General features: G+C 42.2%; 1 protein-coding gene across 1 annotated transcript in view; it reads right to left on the bottom strand.

The window, feature by feature from the left end:
* Window positions 1-2,473: 2,473 nt before the first annotated feature.
* EPM2A (EPM2A glucan phosphatase, laforin) overlaps window positions 2,474-17,914 on the bottom strand; it is an 82,172-nt gene continuing 66,731 nt past the window's right edge. Inside the window, exons 3-4 of the mRNA XM_029058650.2 lie at window positions 10,277-10,518; window positions 2,474-4,647 (exon numbers count right to left, since the gene is read on the bottom strand). Coding sequence (XP_028914483.1) covers window positions 4,370-4,647; window positions 10,277-10,518 — 520 coding nt within the window. The 3' untranslated portion in view covers window positions 2,474-4,369. The remainder of the gene's footprint in view (window positions 4,648-10,276; window positions 10,519-17,914) is intronic.

Genomic DNA, 17,914 nt, shown 5'->3' with positions numbered 1-17,914 from the left:
CTTTCCCATGACCTGCCTCTGGCCTGGAACATCTACCCTCTTCATATCTGACAGATGATCACTCTTCCTACCTTCAAAGCCTTATTGAAGGCACATCTCCTCCAAGAGGCATTTCCTGACTAGGCCCTCATTTGCTGTCTCCCACTCCCTTCTGCATTGCCCTTCCACTTGGATTTGCACCATTTATTAACGCCGCCCTCAGCCCCACAGCACTTCTGTACATATACATAATTCATTTGTTTATATAAATGTGTGACTCCCCTCTTTAGACTGTAAACTCTTTGTGGACAAGAAACGTGTCTATCAATTCTGTTACATTGTACTCTCCCAAGTGTTTAGTACATTGCTCTGCACAAAGTAAGCACTCAATAAATAAACTGACTGAGTGATTGAGTCTAAACCCAGCACTGCCTCTTGCTTGCTGTCTGACCTTGGGCAAATCACTTAACTTATTCAGTTTTCTCATCTGTAAAATGGTGATTAAATACCAGTTCTTTCTCCCTGTCATATCATGAATCAATCATATTGACTGAGCACTTACTATGCGCAGAGCACTGCACTGAGCACTTATACTCCATATGGGACATATACTAATCTAACTCAGCACTTTGTATAGTGCTTAGCTCATATTAAGCTGCTGACAAATACCCCAAGCCTTATCATTATTCATCCTTTTCTCATTGTTCCTCACTCCTAACTTTCTCCCACCCCAACCCAATTCTCCATCAATCCTCCCATATTTTTTAGCCCAAACTCCTTTGGTTAACCTTTGAGAAGCAGAGTGGCTCAGTGGAAAGAGCACGGGCTTTGGAGTCAGAGGTCATGGGTTCGAATCCCGGCTCAGCCACTTGTCAGCTGTGTGACTTTGGGCAAGTCATTTAACTCCTCGGTGCCTCAGTTACCTCATCTGTAAAATGGGGATTAAGACTGTGAGCCCCACGTGGGACAACCTGATTCCCCTGTGTCTACCCCAGAGCTTAGAACAGTGCTTGGCACATAAGAAGCGCTTAACAAATACCAACATTATTATTATTATTATTTCAGTCTCCCACATCCTCTTTGTTTTTCCCCTCAGTATTCCAATCTCCCATCATCTCTCCTTGTTGCCCATCTGCTGGACCTCTTGGCCTGTTAACCACATCCTTCTTCATCTTGTCCATCTTCTCATCTCCTCCCATCCTCTTCCTTCCCTGGAACAAACCTTCCTGCAGTGCTCATGGGCAATTGCTTGGATGCCAAAAACTACCTCCAAGAAGCAGCCTGTCTTTGGTGTGAGGAATTCTTGCTGATATGGATATTTGGTAGCCAGGAGAACAAAGCCAAGGAAGCCTGTGGCTTCCAAAGTTCCTTTGCCTTATCCCCAGATAAGCTAAAATGAATATAGCTAGGCAATAGCAGGAGGCTTCCAGGAATGAAGGAGAATTCTTTCTAGCCAGCACACCCACAGCAAGGCATCCTATGCATTGAGATACAGGACAAGAAGCAAACTCACTATATCAAACTTTCTTTCATTGAATTCTATCAATCAATCAATCAGTCATATTTATTGAGTGCTACTGTGTGCAGATCACTATACTTAGTTCTTGGGAGAATACAACATAACTGAATCGGTAGGCATGTTCCTTGTCTACAGTGCGTTTACAGTTTAGAGGGGGAAACATACAATTAATATAAATAAATTACAGATATGATCATCAGTGCTGTGGGGCTGAGGAGGTGGTGAATAAAGGGTGTAAATCCTAGTGAATTCCTATGGTTTCTATTTCAATCCTGTCACAAAGCTCTATCCTAATGTATGATGAGATAGAACACAAATGAGCCATGTTTCCCACATGCTCTGAGATTCTACTTCTAAGGAATCTCCTCTTCTACCTCACCTCCTGCTCCTTCCTTTGATTTTCTTTGGTCTTTGCCACTGTCCATTAACACTCTGATAATATTCTCAATGGTGCAGGTAGTAGGAGTGCCTTGGGGAGCTCTCTGAACCCACTTCAACACAGTAACTGAATGAGAGTCCCTTCTGTAACTGTTCAAAATTCCCTTTGAGGATGGCCAGCAGCATCTATATGGGTTTCTTTGCTGTAATCTTTCAAGCCTTGGAGAAACCAAGACTATTAAAATAGCATCTATCTTACCTTGCTCTATCCTTTGATTTTCCTTTTTTTTTGGAGTTCAGCCTAACCAAAAAAATTAATTTCATCACTTTGCCAAGTCGCTCCAAGAACAATTTCTGCTCTGGTTTTGTCAAATTGAGTTACTATATGTCTCTCCTTGCTCTTTGCTGTACCCTCACGTTTGACTTCTTTTATCCATGCCACCAATATTTTGATCAGCTAATGATGGAATGGGGGTGATAAGGAATAAACAATTATAACTCAACTGATTGTCCCCATTTTGAATTAAGCAGCCTGCTCCTGTGAATTTCAGATAGAATCAGTCACTTTTCTGTAAAAAAGCAAAGGTTTGAACAGAATGCCATTAAAATGATTTTATTAGCAACACACCTGCTAATCTGGTTTCAAACTGCATGATACACATTATGCATTGAAGATAATGGAATAATGTAATGCACTTTTAATTAGCCTTGCCTTCCCTTCACAAATTAGAAGAAATGGAAAAAAGGTTAAGGAGAGCATCATAAATAGGCAAGCTTTTGTCACGTAATATAGATTTTCTAGTGATAAAGACAATATACATCAAACATTTTGAAAGCTGTTGATTTCCAACTCTTGTGTGACTGAAATGCTAACAGGTCTTGGTCTCCAGCAAGTAACCTCAGGTGGTTTCCATGCAGAAAGTTTCCCCCTTTAACAAGACTCCTTTGCATTCTGCCCATCGTCTAGGCAAGGAGTTCCGCCCATCGTCTAGGCAAGGAGTGGATCCTATTGAACACATGGTCTTTACTGCAGATGTAATCTGGGAAGTCTATGGATCCTCAGACAGCCCACTGCCATCTGTCCATGCTATCTCATGTCCTCTCAACCCATGTGAAGCTGATGTGATGTGCTTGCCCCCAGACAGCTAGCAGAAGCATTCTTTATCATGTTGGGTACTAGAGGTCATGACAGAAAGTGACATGGGTGACAAATGGTGTCCTCAGGATGGGCAGCCTACATTCCTAGATCTACCTGGGCGTGAATCTGGTCTCCCTCTCCACTGAGGGCCAGGAAAATGGAAGGCAATGCTCAATCCAATTTCCCTCGGGGGGGGGGGGGGGGGGGGGGGCAGGGGAAGAAGGTGTGGCATGGGAATAGTACCAGACTGCTGATAGCAGAGGAAGAGTGTAAGAGTGTGTGATAAATTAAGTGAACAGTGCTGCTATCACCACTCCCTCCCACTCTCCTGCTGAGACTGCCTGACGTTAATGCAAGGTTCTGCAGGTGAGCAAGAGGCTGGGACCCCAGAACCTTAGGTGTTCTTGTCATCAAAAATCTACAAATCAATCAATGAATGGTTTCTACTGAGCACTTACTGTGTGCACAGCACTGTTCTAAGCACTTGGGAGAGGGCTGGGCTGTATAGGAAAACAGTGAGGTAAGACAGGATGGAGAAAGGTGATTGTGTGTTTTAAATCTGATGGTAAGGAATTTCTGTTTTATGTGGAGGTGAATGGGCAACCATTACAGGTTCTTCAGAAGTGGGGAGATGTAGACTGAACATTTTTGAAAAATGATCTGGGCAGCAGATTGAAGTTTGGACTGGATGGGGAGAGAGGAGGCATGGAGATCAGTGAGGAGGCAGATGTAATAGTCAAGGAGGGATCTGATAAAGTGCTTGGAATCCAGGATGGGGCCTCAAATGGCCCCGTGGAAAGACCAGGCAGGTTTTCAGGCACCTAAAAGGTCAGAAAACAGTTCTAAGCACCTTGTGGAACTGTTCAGAATGCTACTCTGCTAAACTGTAGGGGCTGGTGCAAAGCCTGGGCCCCAAGCCTGAGCCTGAGCCTGAGCCCTTCCAAAATAGCCCAGCCAGCACCAGCAGGCCCAAAGCTTTTGGGATGATTTAGCCTATTTCAGGACATCAACAGCTCGCTTTCAGAAGACACCATCTGCATAACTAATTTCTTCCTTCCTGTATGGAAAGTGGTTGAGACCCATACCACAATGAAGTTCAGCCTCCAAGGTTTTATTGAACAGGGACATGGAAGTCACTCCTTTCCCTCCTCACACCAATGTGATCAATCTCTGTGCTTTAGAACTGCCTGGGCCAGGGCCCTTTGGCTTTTCTCACTAGTTCTTTTGTAAAGCATCCCCAAACCAATCTATTCTAAAAGCAAAAATCACAAATCACAAAATAAAACCTTCCCTCATGCAGGTAGACTCTTCATTATTGTTTCTTTATGGAGAGGTGTGTGAAGGTAAAACTTCATCTAGAAACAGCAGAGAGAAGTATGAACCTTCCCAAATTTCTGATAAAAATCTTCTTCTGCACGATCCAATGCTTCTTCGTCAATATATACAGCGGGTCTTTTGGTCATCACGAAGTACTGCACCTTCCTCACATTCCAGCCCTTAACGTACTTCAGCCAGCCACACACAGCAGCGGTTGATCTGCCGACCCCAGCATTGCAGTGAACATAGACAGTGTGTCCATTCCTCAGTAGCCCGAGCAGGAGGTGGACAGCCTGAGGCAACATTTGTACTCTACCTGCGGTTGAGAAATCGAAGCACATTCACATGAATAACAAAACCTCACATCACAGAAATAACTCTTTCGGTGTTCAACAAAATCAAAGTGCCACTCAGGGTGAGATCTATGCACCGTGGCTTGTTTCCCTTTTTTGGAGGAAAAGAGGGAAGTTTGTAAGTTTGTTTTTTTATTTTCTTTTTAATCACATTTTGGCCTAGACCAGGTGGGAAACATCCATCAACTGTCCCCAGAGGACTTTCTTTTTTTTTTACCTGCCTCTCTGTCCAACACAGCTCCATGAAGTTATTTCAGAGTTGGTGTAGCTACATTGGACAGAAAGTGACAGACAGATCAAAGGGGATGCGATGGCTTTCTGATAAAGATGACAGCTCTCTGATGTGGCAGCTGTAATCTAGGTAGCAGTTTAAATGATTTCACAGGTCATTTCTCAGCATCCATTTTATGACTAAGTCAACCCACTTCCCAGTCCTCCGTGGATGATCTCCCAAGAAGGAGGGGGAACATTTGATTCCGCATGCTTCATTTTTTTCATTCAATTTAGAACACTTGACAGAATCAGGACGCACAATTTAAAGAGGTCAATTTATGAGGTGAAGCATGTGTTCATTTAAATTTATAAAACTGGAATGGATAAAGCAGACACAACGTCTGATAAAATCAGTTGATGTTGTTAAGTAAATTCTCTGTCCCCAAATATCTGGATAACTGCAAAACAGAAACTCTTATGTTGTCAAACCACCAAACTAATGAAAAGTTGTTTTAACACACATCCATACTGATTAATGAAGTTTATTCAATTGATATTTTGAAGCTAAACTAAGACAGTTATATAGAAAGTGACTCTTCTCCTCCATGTAATTCATGGGATCCAATCTACATATTCCACTATATGTGTGTGGGAGTTGTAGGTTTGAAAAATATAAAATCAATCTTCATATTCCACAATATGTATGTGGGGACGGGGGAGCATTATTGTGTGCTAAAAATTTTAAATCTTTTGCCTTCTTTTAGGATGACACTGTGACAGTGGGATTGTGTGCGTGCATATGGAGGGGGAGGCAGGAAAGGGTGGAGGAGGGAGGGCTGAAAAAGTCATGCATTATTAACAATTCCTACTTTCGGAAACCCATATGGAAGACCACAGGCTAAGGACAACTGTTTGTGCCTTCAATGTCTTACCGCCTGACTAGTTCTTGTCACCATATCTGTTACTCATATCTTTTTATTCACAAGACCCCTAATTTGGCCCCTTGTGAGGAAAGTGAACAGTCTGTTTCAATCCTATGTGGGGACATTTGTGCAAATGTAATCAGAGGGGTTGGAAGGGAGGAGGAGGGTAATGTATCCCTCAACATTGCTTTCTGTACTAACCCAAGAGCTTAGCACAATGCTCTGCATATAGTAAGCGCTCAATGAGTATGATTGATGGATTGATTAATTGGCTCTTCTCATCCTGTCTGGGACACTTACAGTTAGAGGATCTGAAAATCTTCTAATTCCACATCAAAGTAGCTTCTGGGGACCAATAACTACTGATCATAGACCTTCATCAATGTTCAGTTCAGTGCTCCACACCCAGTAAGCATTTAATAAATACCTTTATACTACTACTACTAGAGAAGAAATGTGGCTCAGTGGAAAGAGCCCGGGCTTGGGAGTCAGAGGTCATGGGTTCTAATCCCTGCTCCACCCCTTGCCAGCTGTGTGACTTTAGGCAAGTCACTTAATTTATCTGTGCCTCAGTGACCTCATCTGTAAAATGGGGATTAAAACTGTGAGCCCCACTTGGGAAAATTTGATTACCTTGTATCCCCCCAGCACTTAGAGGAGTGCTTTGCACATAGTAAGCACCTAATATTATTATTACCATCATTATTATTATTATTATCACTACTGCTGCAGGAATGTATCTGTTTGTTCTTATGTTGTACTCTCCCAAGATCTTAGTATGGTGCTTTGCGCACAGTAAGTGCTCAATAAATACGATTGAATGAGTGAATGAATGAATAGTCCCTTAGCAGCTATCCCTAGCCAAGTTCTGAAGCTCTAGGCTCAGATGCTGGGACATGATTCAGGCACAAATTATGTTCTGTCTTCTCCCTGCAAATAAACCAATATGATTCCATCATTTCCTTGTATGGAAGAAGAATGGAAAGAGAAATCAAACAATGCCATCATGGGATCAGGTCACCCAACCCAGTATTCTGGCTCCAAAGGGGCAACGAAGGATCCTGGGGAAACAGTATGCTGGCTATCCTCTGGAAACCCCTCCATCTTCAGGATATTCTCAAATGGAGAATAAAAGAGGGGTGGAAGGTTGTTGCCTTCCTCTCCTGACCTCCAGAGTGTGCACTGCTGCCCTCTCTAGAGCCACAGAAAGGGGAGATGAGTATGTAATTCATATTTCATTTTGTTGTTTCAGCCTCAATTGGGAAAGCAAAATTTCCTAGCAAATAACGCACGATCTCCTGAGGCTTGTGTCATCTTTATATACAATTTTAATGGTCATTTTTGTGACTGCCAGGGAAATACTAAAATAGACAGTAGAATAGGACTTACTGAAATGTATACACAGATATGGCAATTCCAAAATCTTGCTGGACCATTTGAAGAGCCAAAGAAAGACAGAAATGTTTCCCCTAGGACCCAGTGAAATAAAGTTTCAAGAAAAGACTTTCAAGTAAATACGAGGTAGACGGATGTTTTGTTCTTAAGCTGAATAGCATATGCCAGGAAAAATTTAAACAGTGATGCCTGCACAAGACAAACTGAAAGGAATATCTACTGATAGAGCAAACAATTTTAACTTGACTATGACTTTTACAAATGGCAATCTTACCTAACAGCATAAAACACCTTCATTTTTATCCAAAAGTATTTTCCTGCTAATTCAAAACACTTTAAGAGGACTTTTCTCTAAGGTTGTAAAAACAAGCTGCTGAATTCAGCCATATGTTCACTGGGCCAAGACAGATGCAATGCTTCTTTATGAAAGCCTGTTTCTTAGATGCAGGACTGTTCATCGGCCCTTCAATTACAGAGTTCGGGCCTTGAAGACAGAGGACCTGGGTTCTAATCCAGTTACCACCTATAGGCTGTGTGACCTTGGGAAAGTCACTTCACATCTCTGTGCCTCATTTTCCTCATCTGTAAAATGGGAATTACAAACCCATAAAGGAGAGATGGCTTCAGGACTTCTGCCTTCTGGGAGATAGTTGGGAGGGTACTCCCCCATTTCATATTGGGATACCACAGAACTTTGGTGGTAGAGATCAAAAGTTACAGGGTGCTAGGAGGTGGGGTGTCTTTTCTGAGCCCTGGGTCAAGGCAGAGATAGGTAAGAAAAATATGGCCAGGCACTCGGGATTGATGAGGGTGCCAATCTGAATGCATAATGTTGCAATCCTAGAATATTTAATTGCTATTCTGGAAGAGATTTGGACTCTTCTGTCTGAAAAGATGAAGACGACGGAAGGAAAATGTTGAAGTTTTCAAAATTGATGATGCTGATGATGGAGTCTTCAATTGAGAGATGCAGTCAGGCCTCAATCCTGAGCCTTCAGGACCAAGAACCTGTTTGAGGGAGAAATGGGGTGACCAAGAACAAGGATCACAGGTCTAAGGAGACCTGGGTGCTAATCTCAGTTCCACCACTTGCCTGCTGTTGATATTGGGTAAATCACTTATCTTCTCTGTGCTTCAGTTTCCTCATCTGTAAATTGGGGATTCAATACCTGTTCTCCTTCCCACTTAGACTCTTAGACTGCATCCAATCTGGTTGAACTGAATCGATCCCTGTGCTTAGTTCAGTGCTTGGCACTTAATAAATGCTTAACAAATGCCAAAATTCTTATAATAACAGTTATGATTAAGGAATTCATTCAAGTGATAGTTTGCTTAGCACCAAATTTACAAAGGATTTGGTGGGGCCAACTGGCCCTCTGGCATAAACTGGAAAATCTTGGGAGGACAATGCCTATGGGCTGCCCTGAGCAGAGACTGACTCTGACCAGCTTTTTGCTTGTTTACGTGGAATCAGCAAGCAAGAGGTCAATCTGAAGCCAGCTGGGGGATCAGCTGGTAAACATGAGGGGAGATGTGCTGCTAAAGGTTTTTTATTATTATTATTATCATTAATATTATATTTGTTAAGCACTTTAAGTAGAAACAGGATAATCAGGTTGGCCACAATCTCTGTCCCATGTGGGACTCAAAGTCTAGGCAAGAGGGAGAACTGGTATTGAATTCCTATTTTACAGTTGAGAAAACTGAGGTCCAGAGAAGTTAAGTGACTTGCCCAAGGTCATGTAGCCGGCCAGTGGCAGATCGGGATTAGAACCCAGGTCCTCTGACTCCCAGGCCCATGTACTTTCCACTAGACCATGATGTTCCTCATCCCACAGTCTTCCAGACCCTAAGAGGAAGTCAGGGTACCCAAAGTATTGTTGCTTACTAAATAATAAGAATAATAATAATAATATTTAAGCACTACTATGTGCCAGGCACTGTACTAAGTGTTGGGGCACTGTACCAATCCCACAGTGTCAAGGCGAGGGTACAAGACTGAAGCTTCAGGGTGGAAAGGCCAAAACAAAGACAAAGAAGTATTTCACAGAGCAGGTGGGAAGCATAGGGAAGTCTTATCATGGGAAATTGTGCAAGCTAAAAATCTCAGTAGGTTCATGCAGGATCTAGGCAAAAGACTATTAGAAGAAAAGTTCAGTAGATGGAAAGGAAAGCGATGTTGGAGGAGATCAGGGTGGGCATCAAGAAGGCATCAGGTGGGCATCAGTCCACAAACTGTTCCTCCAAGAATTGTGTTTCCACGATGTGAAGCAGGCAGATCACACCATTAATGGATAGTCCATGTATCTCATCCAAAAGCATTGTTTACTGTCTTATATTCTTAATAAGGCTTTATTTTTCAGGCAGAGTCCAAAATAGGAAAATCATAGGTACTTAAATCTATACTTATTGCTTAGAGTTAATGCATTAAAAACCTTTTAGCTACCACTCTAGTGAATCCCCATCTTGATTGTCAGCTTGTTGTGGGTGGGGAACATGTCTACCAACTCTGTGGTATTCTCCCAAGAGCTTCATAAATGCTCTGCACAAAGTAAGAAAATTTCCTCAGTGATGAATACCTGATTTTAAACTTTGCCTGAAGCAGATAGATACACTCGCTCCATTTTTCATTCCCGACGGAATAGAAATGTAAGAAAAATAGAAAGGTAAGAGGAAGATAGGTCTTTATCACTGTTATTTTCGTGAAAATGTCTGTCATCATCTGAGGTATGAACGAAGGTCATAGTCAGTCATTATTGACATTGATGAACCATTTAAGTGTCTACCTGTCAACTACCAGCAATTGCACCTGAATTCTAAGGCCGAACCATAGATTCCTATAAGCCATATGCACCACCAAAATTCCAACCTAGAACCATTTCTCAAAAATGCACACATTTTACCCAAATTTTTGAAATATGCATTTAGCAAAAAAATCTAAAGAGAACATAACAGTCATGCCTACTCATAGGTGAATTGCACCTCTAATGATGTCTCCTTTGAATATGGACTTAAAGTATTGAGAGCAAGAATCAGCTGAACATCCCACTTTCCTCCTTACCTTCTGTACACATATCTGGTGTAGGCATCCATATATAGGCCAGGCCTTCTTCCTTATACAGCCTGATCATGGTCTCGGGGGTCATGGGTTCCGGATAGCGGTTGCAGCCTGATGAATTCTGAACAATGTCCCATTCAGTCTGGAAGTTCATCACAGCTGTTATCCCCAACTCATGTTTCAGCTTGATGGTTACATGCTCGACCTGCCGAGGGCAGCTTCCCAACCAGATGTTCGGGAGAATTCTGAGATTGAGAAATGATATAAAAATATTTGAATTGTTTCTATACGGTGTGCTGTAGGGTATGTGTTGGCAAAAGGCCAGGTGCGGAATTGTTCAAACTACTACTGCAGGTTGAATTAGAGTTGGATCGTATGCTCCAAGAGGCAGTAATTGTGTCTATCTACTTAGTTCAGTTCTGGGCACATAGTAAATGTTCAATAAACACCATTGTTCTATTAAAGGCACTGAAAATTAAATAGGATGCCTATTTATTCAACTCATTCTCCTAGGAATTCTGCTTTTATTTGTAAAATTGCTCCATATTTTTGGATATTTTTTCCAACTGAAAAAGGGGAGGGGCTGTTACTCAAGGTCACAGAAGAATTAAGTTTAGTAATAAGAGAAATGGGAGAAAAAGAAGAAAAAGGAGGAGTAAAAGAGGGGAAAAGGAAGAGAAGGGTAAGACAGTCCTTGAGACTGTGCCTCTTGGTTCTATTGTACTCTCTGAAGCGCTACTTACATTAGACACTCAGTGATTAATGACCCCTCCCTCCTCCTTATCATCTTCCTAATTCATAATTCACACAGATCAATCTATCAGGTCACAATCACTGCTGACAAAAATAATCTTTAATTTCCTCCTCAAAAATCTGGTACATAGCCCAAAATTGAGCCAAATGACATTTACCAGAATCCTCTGGGAGACGAGGCTTCTTTTAGGAGAAAAGTTTGAGCCAATCTGGCTCATCCCTCTCTGACTTTCTTCTTGAATGGATGAAGGATAGGGGGGTCATCTGGCTGGTTTCGTACGAAACAGTCTGGTTTTCTGCTGTTCTGGGGAACCAGCATAATGGTCACAATATGACATATGTTTGTTCTTCAAGAGTCATTTAAGGGGTGTCCAGTATCTGCACGGGCTATTGGTGGCCACTCTCATGAAGGGAGCACTGACCCTGCAGAGGAGACATGTAATTGCCAGCTTATGCTTTTATCTTCCAAAATCTGATTACATAAAGATCAAAGTGCTTGAATCCTGTTGAGTTTGAATCTTTTGATAATCTTAAATTGCCTGAATCCATTCATATAGCCCTTCATATAGTGTTTATTAGACTGCTCACATGCTGAACAATAGTTGTGACAGTCTCAGAAATGTGGGTTTCCTAGTACCCTGGCTAGTTACTGAAACTTTCCACAACATTCTATTTATGTCCAAGCTCTGCCTTTGGGGACTTTAAAAAGCAACCAAGAAATACTATAGCCTGGTAAGAGAAAGCAGGAAGTGGCCAGAAGGAAGGAAAATGTTTCCCAACAAGACTTCACTTTAGACTATATAATCACCCCAACTTTGAGTACAAGGGGTATGTGTGTGTGTGTGTGTGTGTGCGCGTGTGTGTGTGTGTGTGCGCATGCGTGTGTGCACACATACATAGATAGATGATTACACAAAATTTTTTGTTATATTTGGAAAAATTTAGACTTTATTTCTTAAATCATTCATTTTGAATTTTTTTTAATTTTAAAAATATTTACCCTTAATTGCAGCAGCATGATAGCATGGCTTAGTGGAAAGAGCCTGGGGTTAGGAGGCAGAGGTCATGGATTCTAATCCTAACTCTGGCATTTGTCAGCTGTGTGATTTTGGGCAAGTCACTTCACTTCTCTCTGCCTCAGTTACCTCATCTGTAAAATGGGATCAAGACTGTGATTCCCAAGTGGGATGACCTGATGCTACTGTATCTATCCCAGCGCTTAGCACAGTGCTTGACATACAGTAAGTGCTTAACAAATGGCATCATTATTATTTGAATGTTGTCATTAAAAATTCACATTCAAGCCAGCACAAGGTCTTGGTTTTCTTTACAAAATGATATAATGATATGACCAGACCCTTTGGTTCCCTTGAACTCAGGAACCTCATGCCCGACATGAAAGTGTCTGAGCAAAGGTCAGCAGAGACCTCATGTGGACATAGTTACCCTCGGGGCAGAGAATGCCAAAAACTAGGATTGCTGTATTCATCATTGGACCAGACATTCAGCTTCTGATACAAGTATGTTTCAGCATAAATAATTCATCACTGACCTAGGGCGATCAGAGTTATGGCAATACAGAGGTAAGGTCTCTTGGCTTTGTATGCCACCCCTCTCCTCTCTGACCCCTAAGTCCTCAATTCTCAATTTCAGTGTGTAGAAGAGATTTTCTTCGTCATAAAGCATCTGAAACCCCTCTCAGGGTTGCACCTGGAGAGTTTCTAGTACTCTACCAGTCTTGACTATGGGAGGGAGAGTCAAGCAGAGGCATATCCAAGCTTGATCAGTAGTCTGCACAAAGTAAGCACTCAATATATATGATTGAAAGAATAAATAAATATCCATTCCATTCCTAGCTTGGGCAGTGGGTAGTGAGTGGAAGGCAATCTGCTACAAGTCACAACTCATCTGTGCTGGGCAGCAGCGGCATGGGAGAGAGTCGAGGACAGAGACTCAAGTTTACTGTGCAGAAGGAGTCAATGGCAAACCACGTCTATATTTTTACTAAGAAAACTCCACAGATACACTACCAGAATGACTGCTGATGGAGGTGGGGCCTCCTGGGAGAGATGTGCCCATGGCATCGCTATGGGTTGGAAATGACTCGACAGCATTAGAAAGACAAGCTTCTGAAAATGCAGCTAAATGATTCTCTAGGGAGCTGGGGGTAGGAGAGGAGGTGGGAGATTAGCCAGGGGGTACTAATTGCCTAAGGTACATTTGATATGCCTGGGTTTCCCATCTGGTCTTCCTGCACCCAACGGAAGGTGTCAATTTATGGCCCACTAATGAGCCATGTCCTCTGATTGCTTCCTGCAGAAGGTATCAGTCAATCAATCAGTGGTATTTATTGAGCGTTTGCTATATGCAGAGCACTATAGTAAGCCCTTGGGAGAGTATAGAGTGACCACCTTCTTTGCATCATATGTCAGCCATATGAAGCAATCTGATGCAGGCAATGGCCAAAATTAAGAACACATAAAAGCCTAGAGCGGGGATGATAGCCCATTATCTTGGTAACAGTCCTCGCCCCTTCCTTCAGTGCTTCCAGCTGTGTTGTCTTTCATGACTGGAGGGTACAAGTGTATTCACTGAAGTGATGCTGTATTATACAGCTGCAATTATCTTAAGGAATTAAAATATAGACACAGTCAGGGAGTAGCACAGACATTGGAAGAATCAAACTTTAAGCAAGCCTTATAAATTGTCGATAAATGTCAACTAGGTGCTTATTGAGCCAGAAGAAAAATTCCCTTGCAGAGGACGGCTTTGAGATGCCTCACACCAACTGGAAAGAACTGAAGGTGGGGTGGGTGGAGGAAGGGAAGAGAATTTTACTTAAATTATGCTCTTCTCCCTTTTTCAAAAATGGCCATGGAAGAACCTGCCTCTGCTGGTAAATTCATTTATTTTCTAGGTGTTGGTAAGTTGGGTGTGTGGGGGACTTCATTAGAGATGAGCAGACTGTGTGGGGCAATGATTCATCTGAGTCCTTAGTGTCTCCTTGCTCCCCCTCCACCCTCCCTTAAAAAAATCAAGTGTCTGAATTTCATTCACTCATCTGTGATTGTTAGAAAATATTCCATCCATAGTTTCCCTGATTTGTATTTCATCATTTTCTTCTCAACCAATTCTAGTGCACTTAATTACACAGGCAGCCACCCTTCTTTAGATTATGTTTTTCATGCCTCTCTGAAGCGAGTCAATCACTAGTTTTTTTTACGAAATTCCCACTATTCATTCTTTCATTTGTATTTTTTGAGTGCTTACTGTGTGCAAAGCACTGTACTAAGAGCTTGGGAGAGTACAACACAACAATAAACAGGCACATTCCCTGCCTACAAATATGTTGAGCACTGTCCTAGACACTAAAGAGGATGGCTGCAAATTGGATGAATGAAATCAGTATGAATGAAATTACTCCATTTTTTTCAGAGCTGTTCATTATTTTGACCATCCAGTCTCAGTTCTGAACTTGGTTTCTATTTTAAGCCAACTCTGGTTTCTACAAATAGTTGTTCCTACATTGAGACAAAATAAGACAAAAATCACCCATTTGAACATTTTCATTTTAACATACGGTGTCTTTCACAAGCCTTACTTTTTTCATCAATACTGAGGATATAATATGGCAAATGAGAAACAAATTTAAGAGTTATTTTTGCACTAACTATGCAATCTGATTTTTATCAGTTAAGCTAATAACTCCTGGCATCAGCTGTCTTTCACACAATGACTTCTTACTTTATTATAAAGTTAGTTGATCAGCTTTATACAGAGTTAACTACATAATCTCCTTGAAAAATAAAATTACAAACATTTCCCAACACATATCAACATAACTAAGTAGTTAAAATGAAAGTGCTTTTATATGAAACTCAGTGATTCTTTTGTCAATTGTCTTGTTACCCTGAGAACACTGAGATATAAAGAAGTTAAATGACTTGGCCAAGGTCAAAGAGCAGGCCAATGGTTTAGCCAGGATTAGAATCCAGGTCCCCTGAATCCCAGCCCTGGGCTCTATCCACTGCACTCCTCCTTGCATCTCTCCCTAGTGCCCCCAGGAGTAAAAGCAGGGGCAAAAGGAAGGGGAGGAGGGTGAGTGCTTCCTCTTCAACCACTTTTGCTGCTGGTGCTGCGGTCTTCATTGTCCCCAGCACTTGTCCTGCCTGCCCAATGCAGGTGAAGATGTTGGCAGGGATAGGGAAGACATCCCACCACCCCTAGTGTCAGGCCTAGGGCAAAAGCCTAATTTACCACTTACGTACATATCCTTCTGAAACGTATTTTAATGTCCCTCTCCCCATCTAGTCTGCAAAATCCTGGTGGACAGGTATCGTCTATACCTACTCTTTCATACTGTGCTCTCCCAAAGCTTAGTACAGTGTTCTGCACACAATAAGTGCTCAATACCACTGACTGATTGGATAAGAAAATACAGGTCCCCAGTTGATATGGTGGGTGACTGACAGCAAATCATTTCACCTCTCTGGGCCTATTTTTTCCAACTCGCAAAAGATCATGCCTCCCTCGGAGAGCTCTTGGGAAGAGATCTTGTACAATTCCTATACATTTGGACAGTAGGAGCCTTGCATGCTGAGATCCTAACTGATCAACATTAGACAGGGTAAAAAGCCAGTGGGAAGTTGGTCATTTGTGACGGCCAGCCATTCTTGAGTATGGGTGTAAATTCAAGGTGGGCAGGGAATGTGCCTGTTTATCGTTATATGGGAATGTGTCTATTTGTTGTTATACTGTACTCTCCCATGTGCTCTGCACACAGTAAGAGCTCAATAAATAAGAATGAAAGAAATATAATTGAATGACTCTGGAGTGGAGGCAGGTAGGCAGAGAATTATGATTTTTGCCTCAGGAAAGGGGTTCAGGCTGCTGACTGCCTCACGGGACTTCTTGAGAAGATATGATTTTAATAGGGTTTTGAAAATAGAGAGATTAGTGGTCTGTCTGATATGAAGGGGAGAGTAAGGAGTTCCAGGCAGGAGAGAGGATATGAGTAAGGAGTCTATGGCAAGAGAGGAAAAGAAGGAAGAAAAACCAAAGTGTGAGGGCTGATATTTCTGTGCTTAAAAAAAAAACCAACAACCTAGGAGTTATGACCAGAGAGAGAGTGAGGAAGAGAGAAAATATCTCAGAAAAATCAAAATTAGTATCATTCCTCATCTCCATTACCCTGCTACAGCTGCTGCCAATGCAAAATCCCCAATCCCCCCGGTGGGTCTGTCGTTGCTGCTATGCCCACACCCACTACACAACCTGCAGCTGCCCAGGTGATGAGCAGGAGCAGGAACAAAAACTAAAGTTGCAGCAGATCTGGCTCCTTGGTGGTTGTGTCTGTTCCTTGTCTGTGCTCCCTGGAAGTGGGACAGAAGGATGTCTCCAGGAGTGGGGGAGCCAGGCTCACAAATTTCCCACCCTCCATCTTCCCCAACTTGGGGGTTGTTTTGTGGCTGCTTCTCCTGGGAAGGGGAGAGAGATGCTGTAGGGAGAGGGTGGGAGGGGAGGGAAATGGGGGTGACTGAGGAGGAGCAGTGGGCACCAAATACTCCACCTCCTTCTTCCCCAGCTACACCCCCTTGTCCTTAGACCATAGTTTCAGCCACCTAGGCAGTGAATGAGGCACCAAGATAAAGCAGTCACTTGTTAAGACATCATGAAGGACTCCACCTGCTAAACAGGTTGTAGCTCAAAACAGCACTAAGCCTTCATGGAACCCAGGGGCAACACAGGAACACAATATTCTTTCGTGGAACACAGCCAAGCACAAGTCCAACAAGCCTCAGAAAATTTCCGTGGGGAATGAAGGGAAGGTTTTCTCTCTTCTTGCTATGCCCTTCCCAGGGTAGGAGAAAATGGGTCTCAAAAAGAGTTGAAGGGGCTCCTTGTGACTTCATCACATCAGAAATCCTAGAATTTAGATGGCTTGCTTGAACCATGGTTATGAAATGACTACTGATTTGTATTTTTACAGGAGATGGGCTTCTCCCAGACTTGATTAGACTGTAAGCTTGTTGTGGACAGGAAATATGCCTGCTTATTGCTGTATTGTACTCTCCACAGTGCTTAGTGCAGTGCTGTGCACACAGTAAGTGCTCAGTAAATATGACTGAATGAATGAAGAATGAATGGTAGACCTACAAGGGACATATTTATTAGATGACTACTGCATCACAAAGATTGTCAGTTCAGGGCTATTGATAGCGGATTCTATTATGTCACTATGTAAGTGTGCAGAGGGTGTTTGGATAGACACAGCTCATTAGATTCTGCTTTAATTAGACAGTTTGAGTGCTCCTTATTAATATACTAGATTAGCCTGATGATGTCTTTCCCTCCCTTAGTGCTAGATGATATAGTAGGCCCAATGTAATTCATGAAATGCTTTCTGAATAGTAATCAGCTCTCTCCTTATTATCCAAACAAGTGCTTTTAGGTTATCAAAATCTCCTCTTGAGTCATTCATGGTGATAAAATGTCTGTTCTTCTCTCAGGCTGTGACCTCCATGCAGACAGAGACTGAATACAATCTAACTGTCAAGTATCTACCCCAGTACTTAGCGCAGTATTTGGAACAAAGTAATTGCTTAATACCATCATTATTATTATCACTCTCATTATTATTATAGCATCACCTCTCCCTTTAGACTGCAAGCTTTTTTGGGGAAGGGAGTGTGTCTACCAACTCTGTTGTATTGCACTCTCCCAAGCACTTAATATAGTGCTTTGTACACAGGAAGCGCCCAAAAAATACTGTTAATTGATATATTCCTTTTTCTGTCTCTTTCTCCACCTACCTCTAACAACTTAAACCAAGAATTGGATCAATTGCATTAATAAGCTCTTCTCCTCTACTGCAAACAAAAAATGGTG

This window comes from Ornithorhynchus anatinus, chromosome 2 (genome assembly GCF_004115215.2).
Source record: "Ornithorhynchus anatinus isolate Pmale09 chromosome 2, mOrnAna1.pri.v4, whole genome shotgun sequence".
In the NCBI taxonomy this organism is placed as follows: domain Eukaryota; kingdom Metazoa; phylum Chordata; class Mammalia; order Monotremata; family Ornithorhynchidae; genus Ornithorhynchus; species Ornithorhynchus anatinus.
The sequence above is the reverse complement of the archived record's forward strand: the minus strand, read 5'-3'. Positions and strand labels throughout refer to the sequence as shown.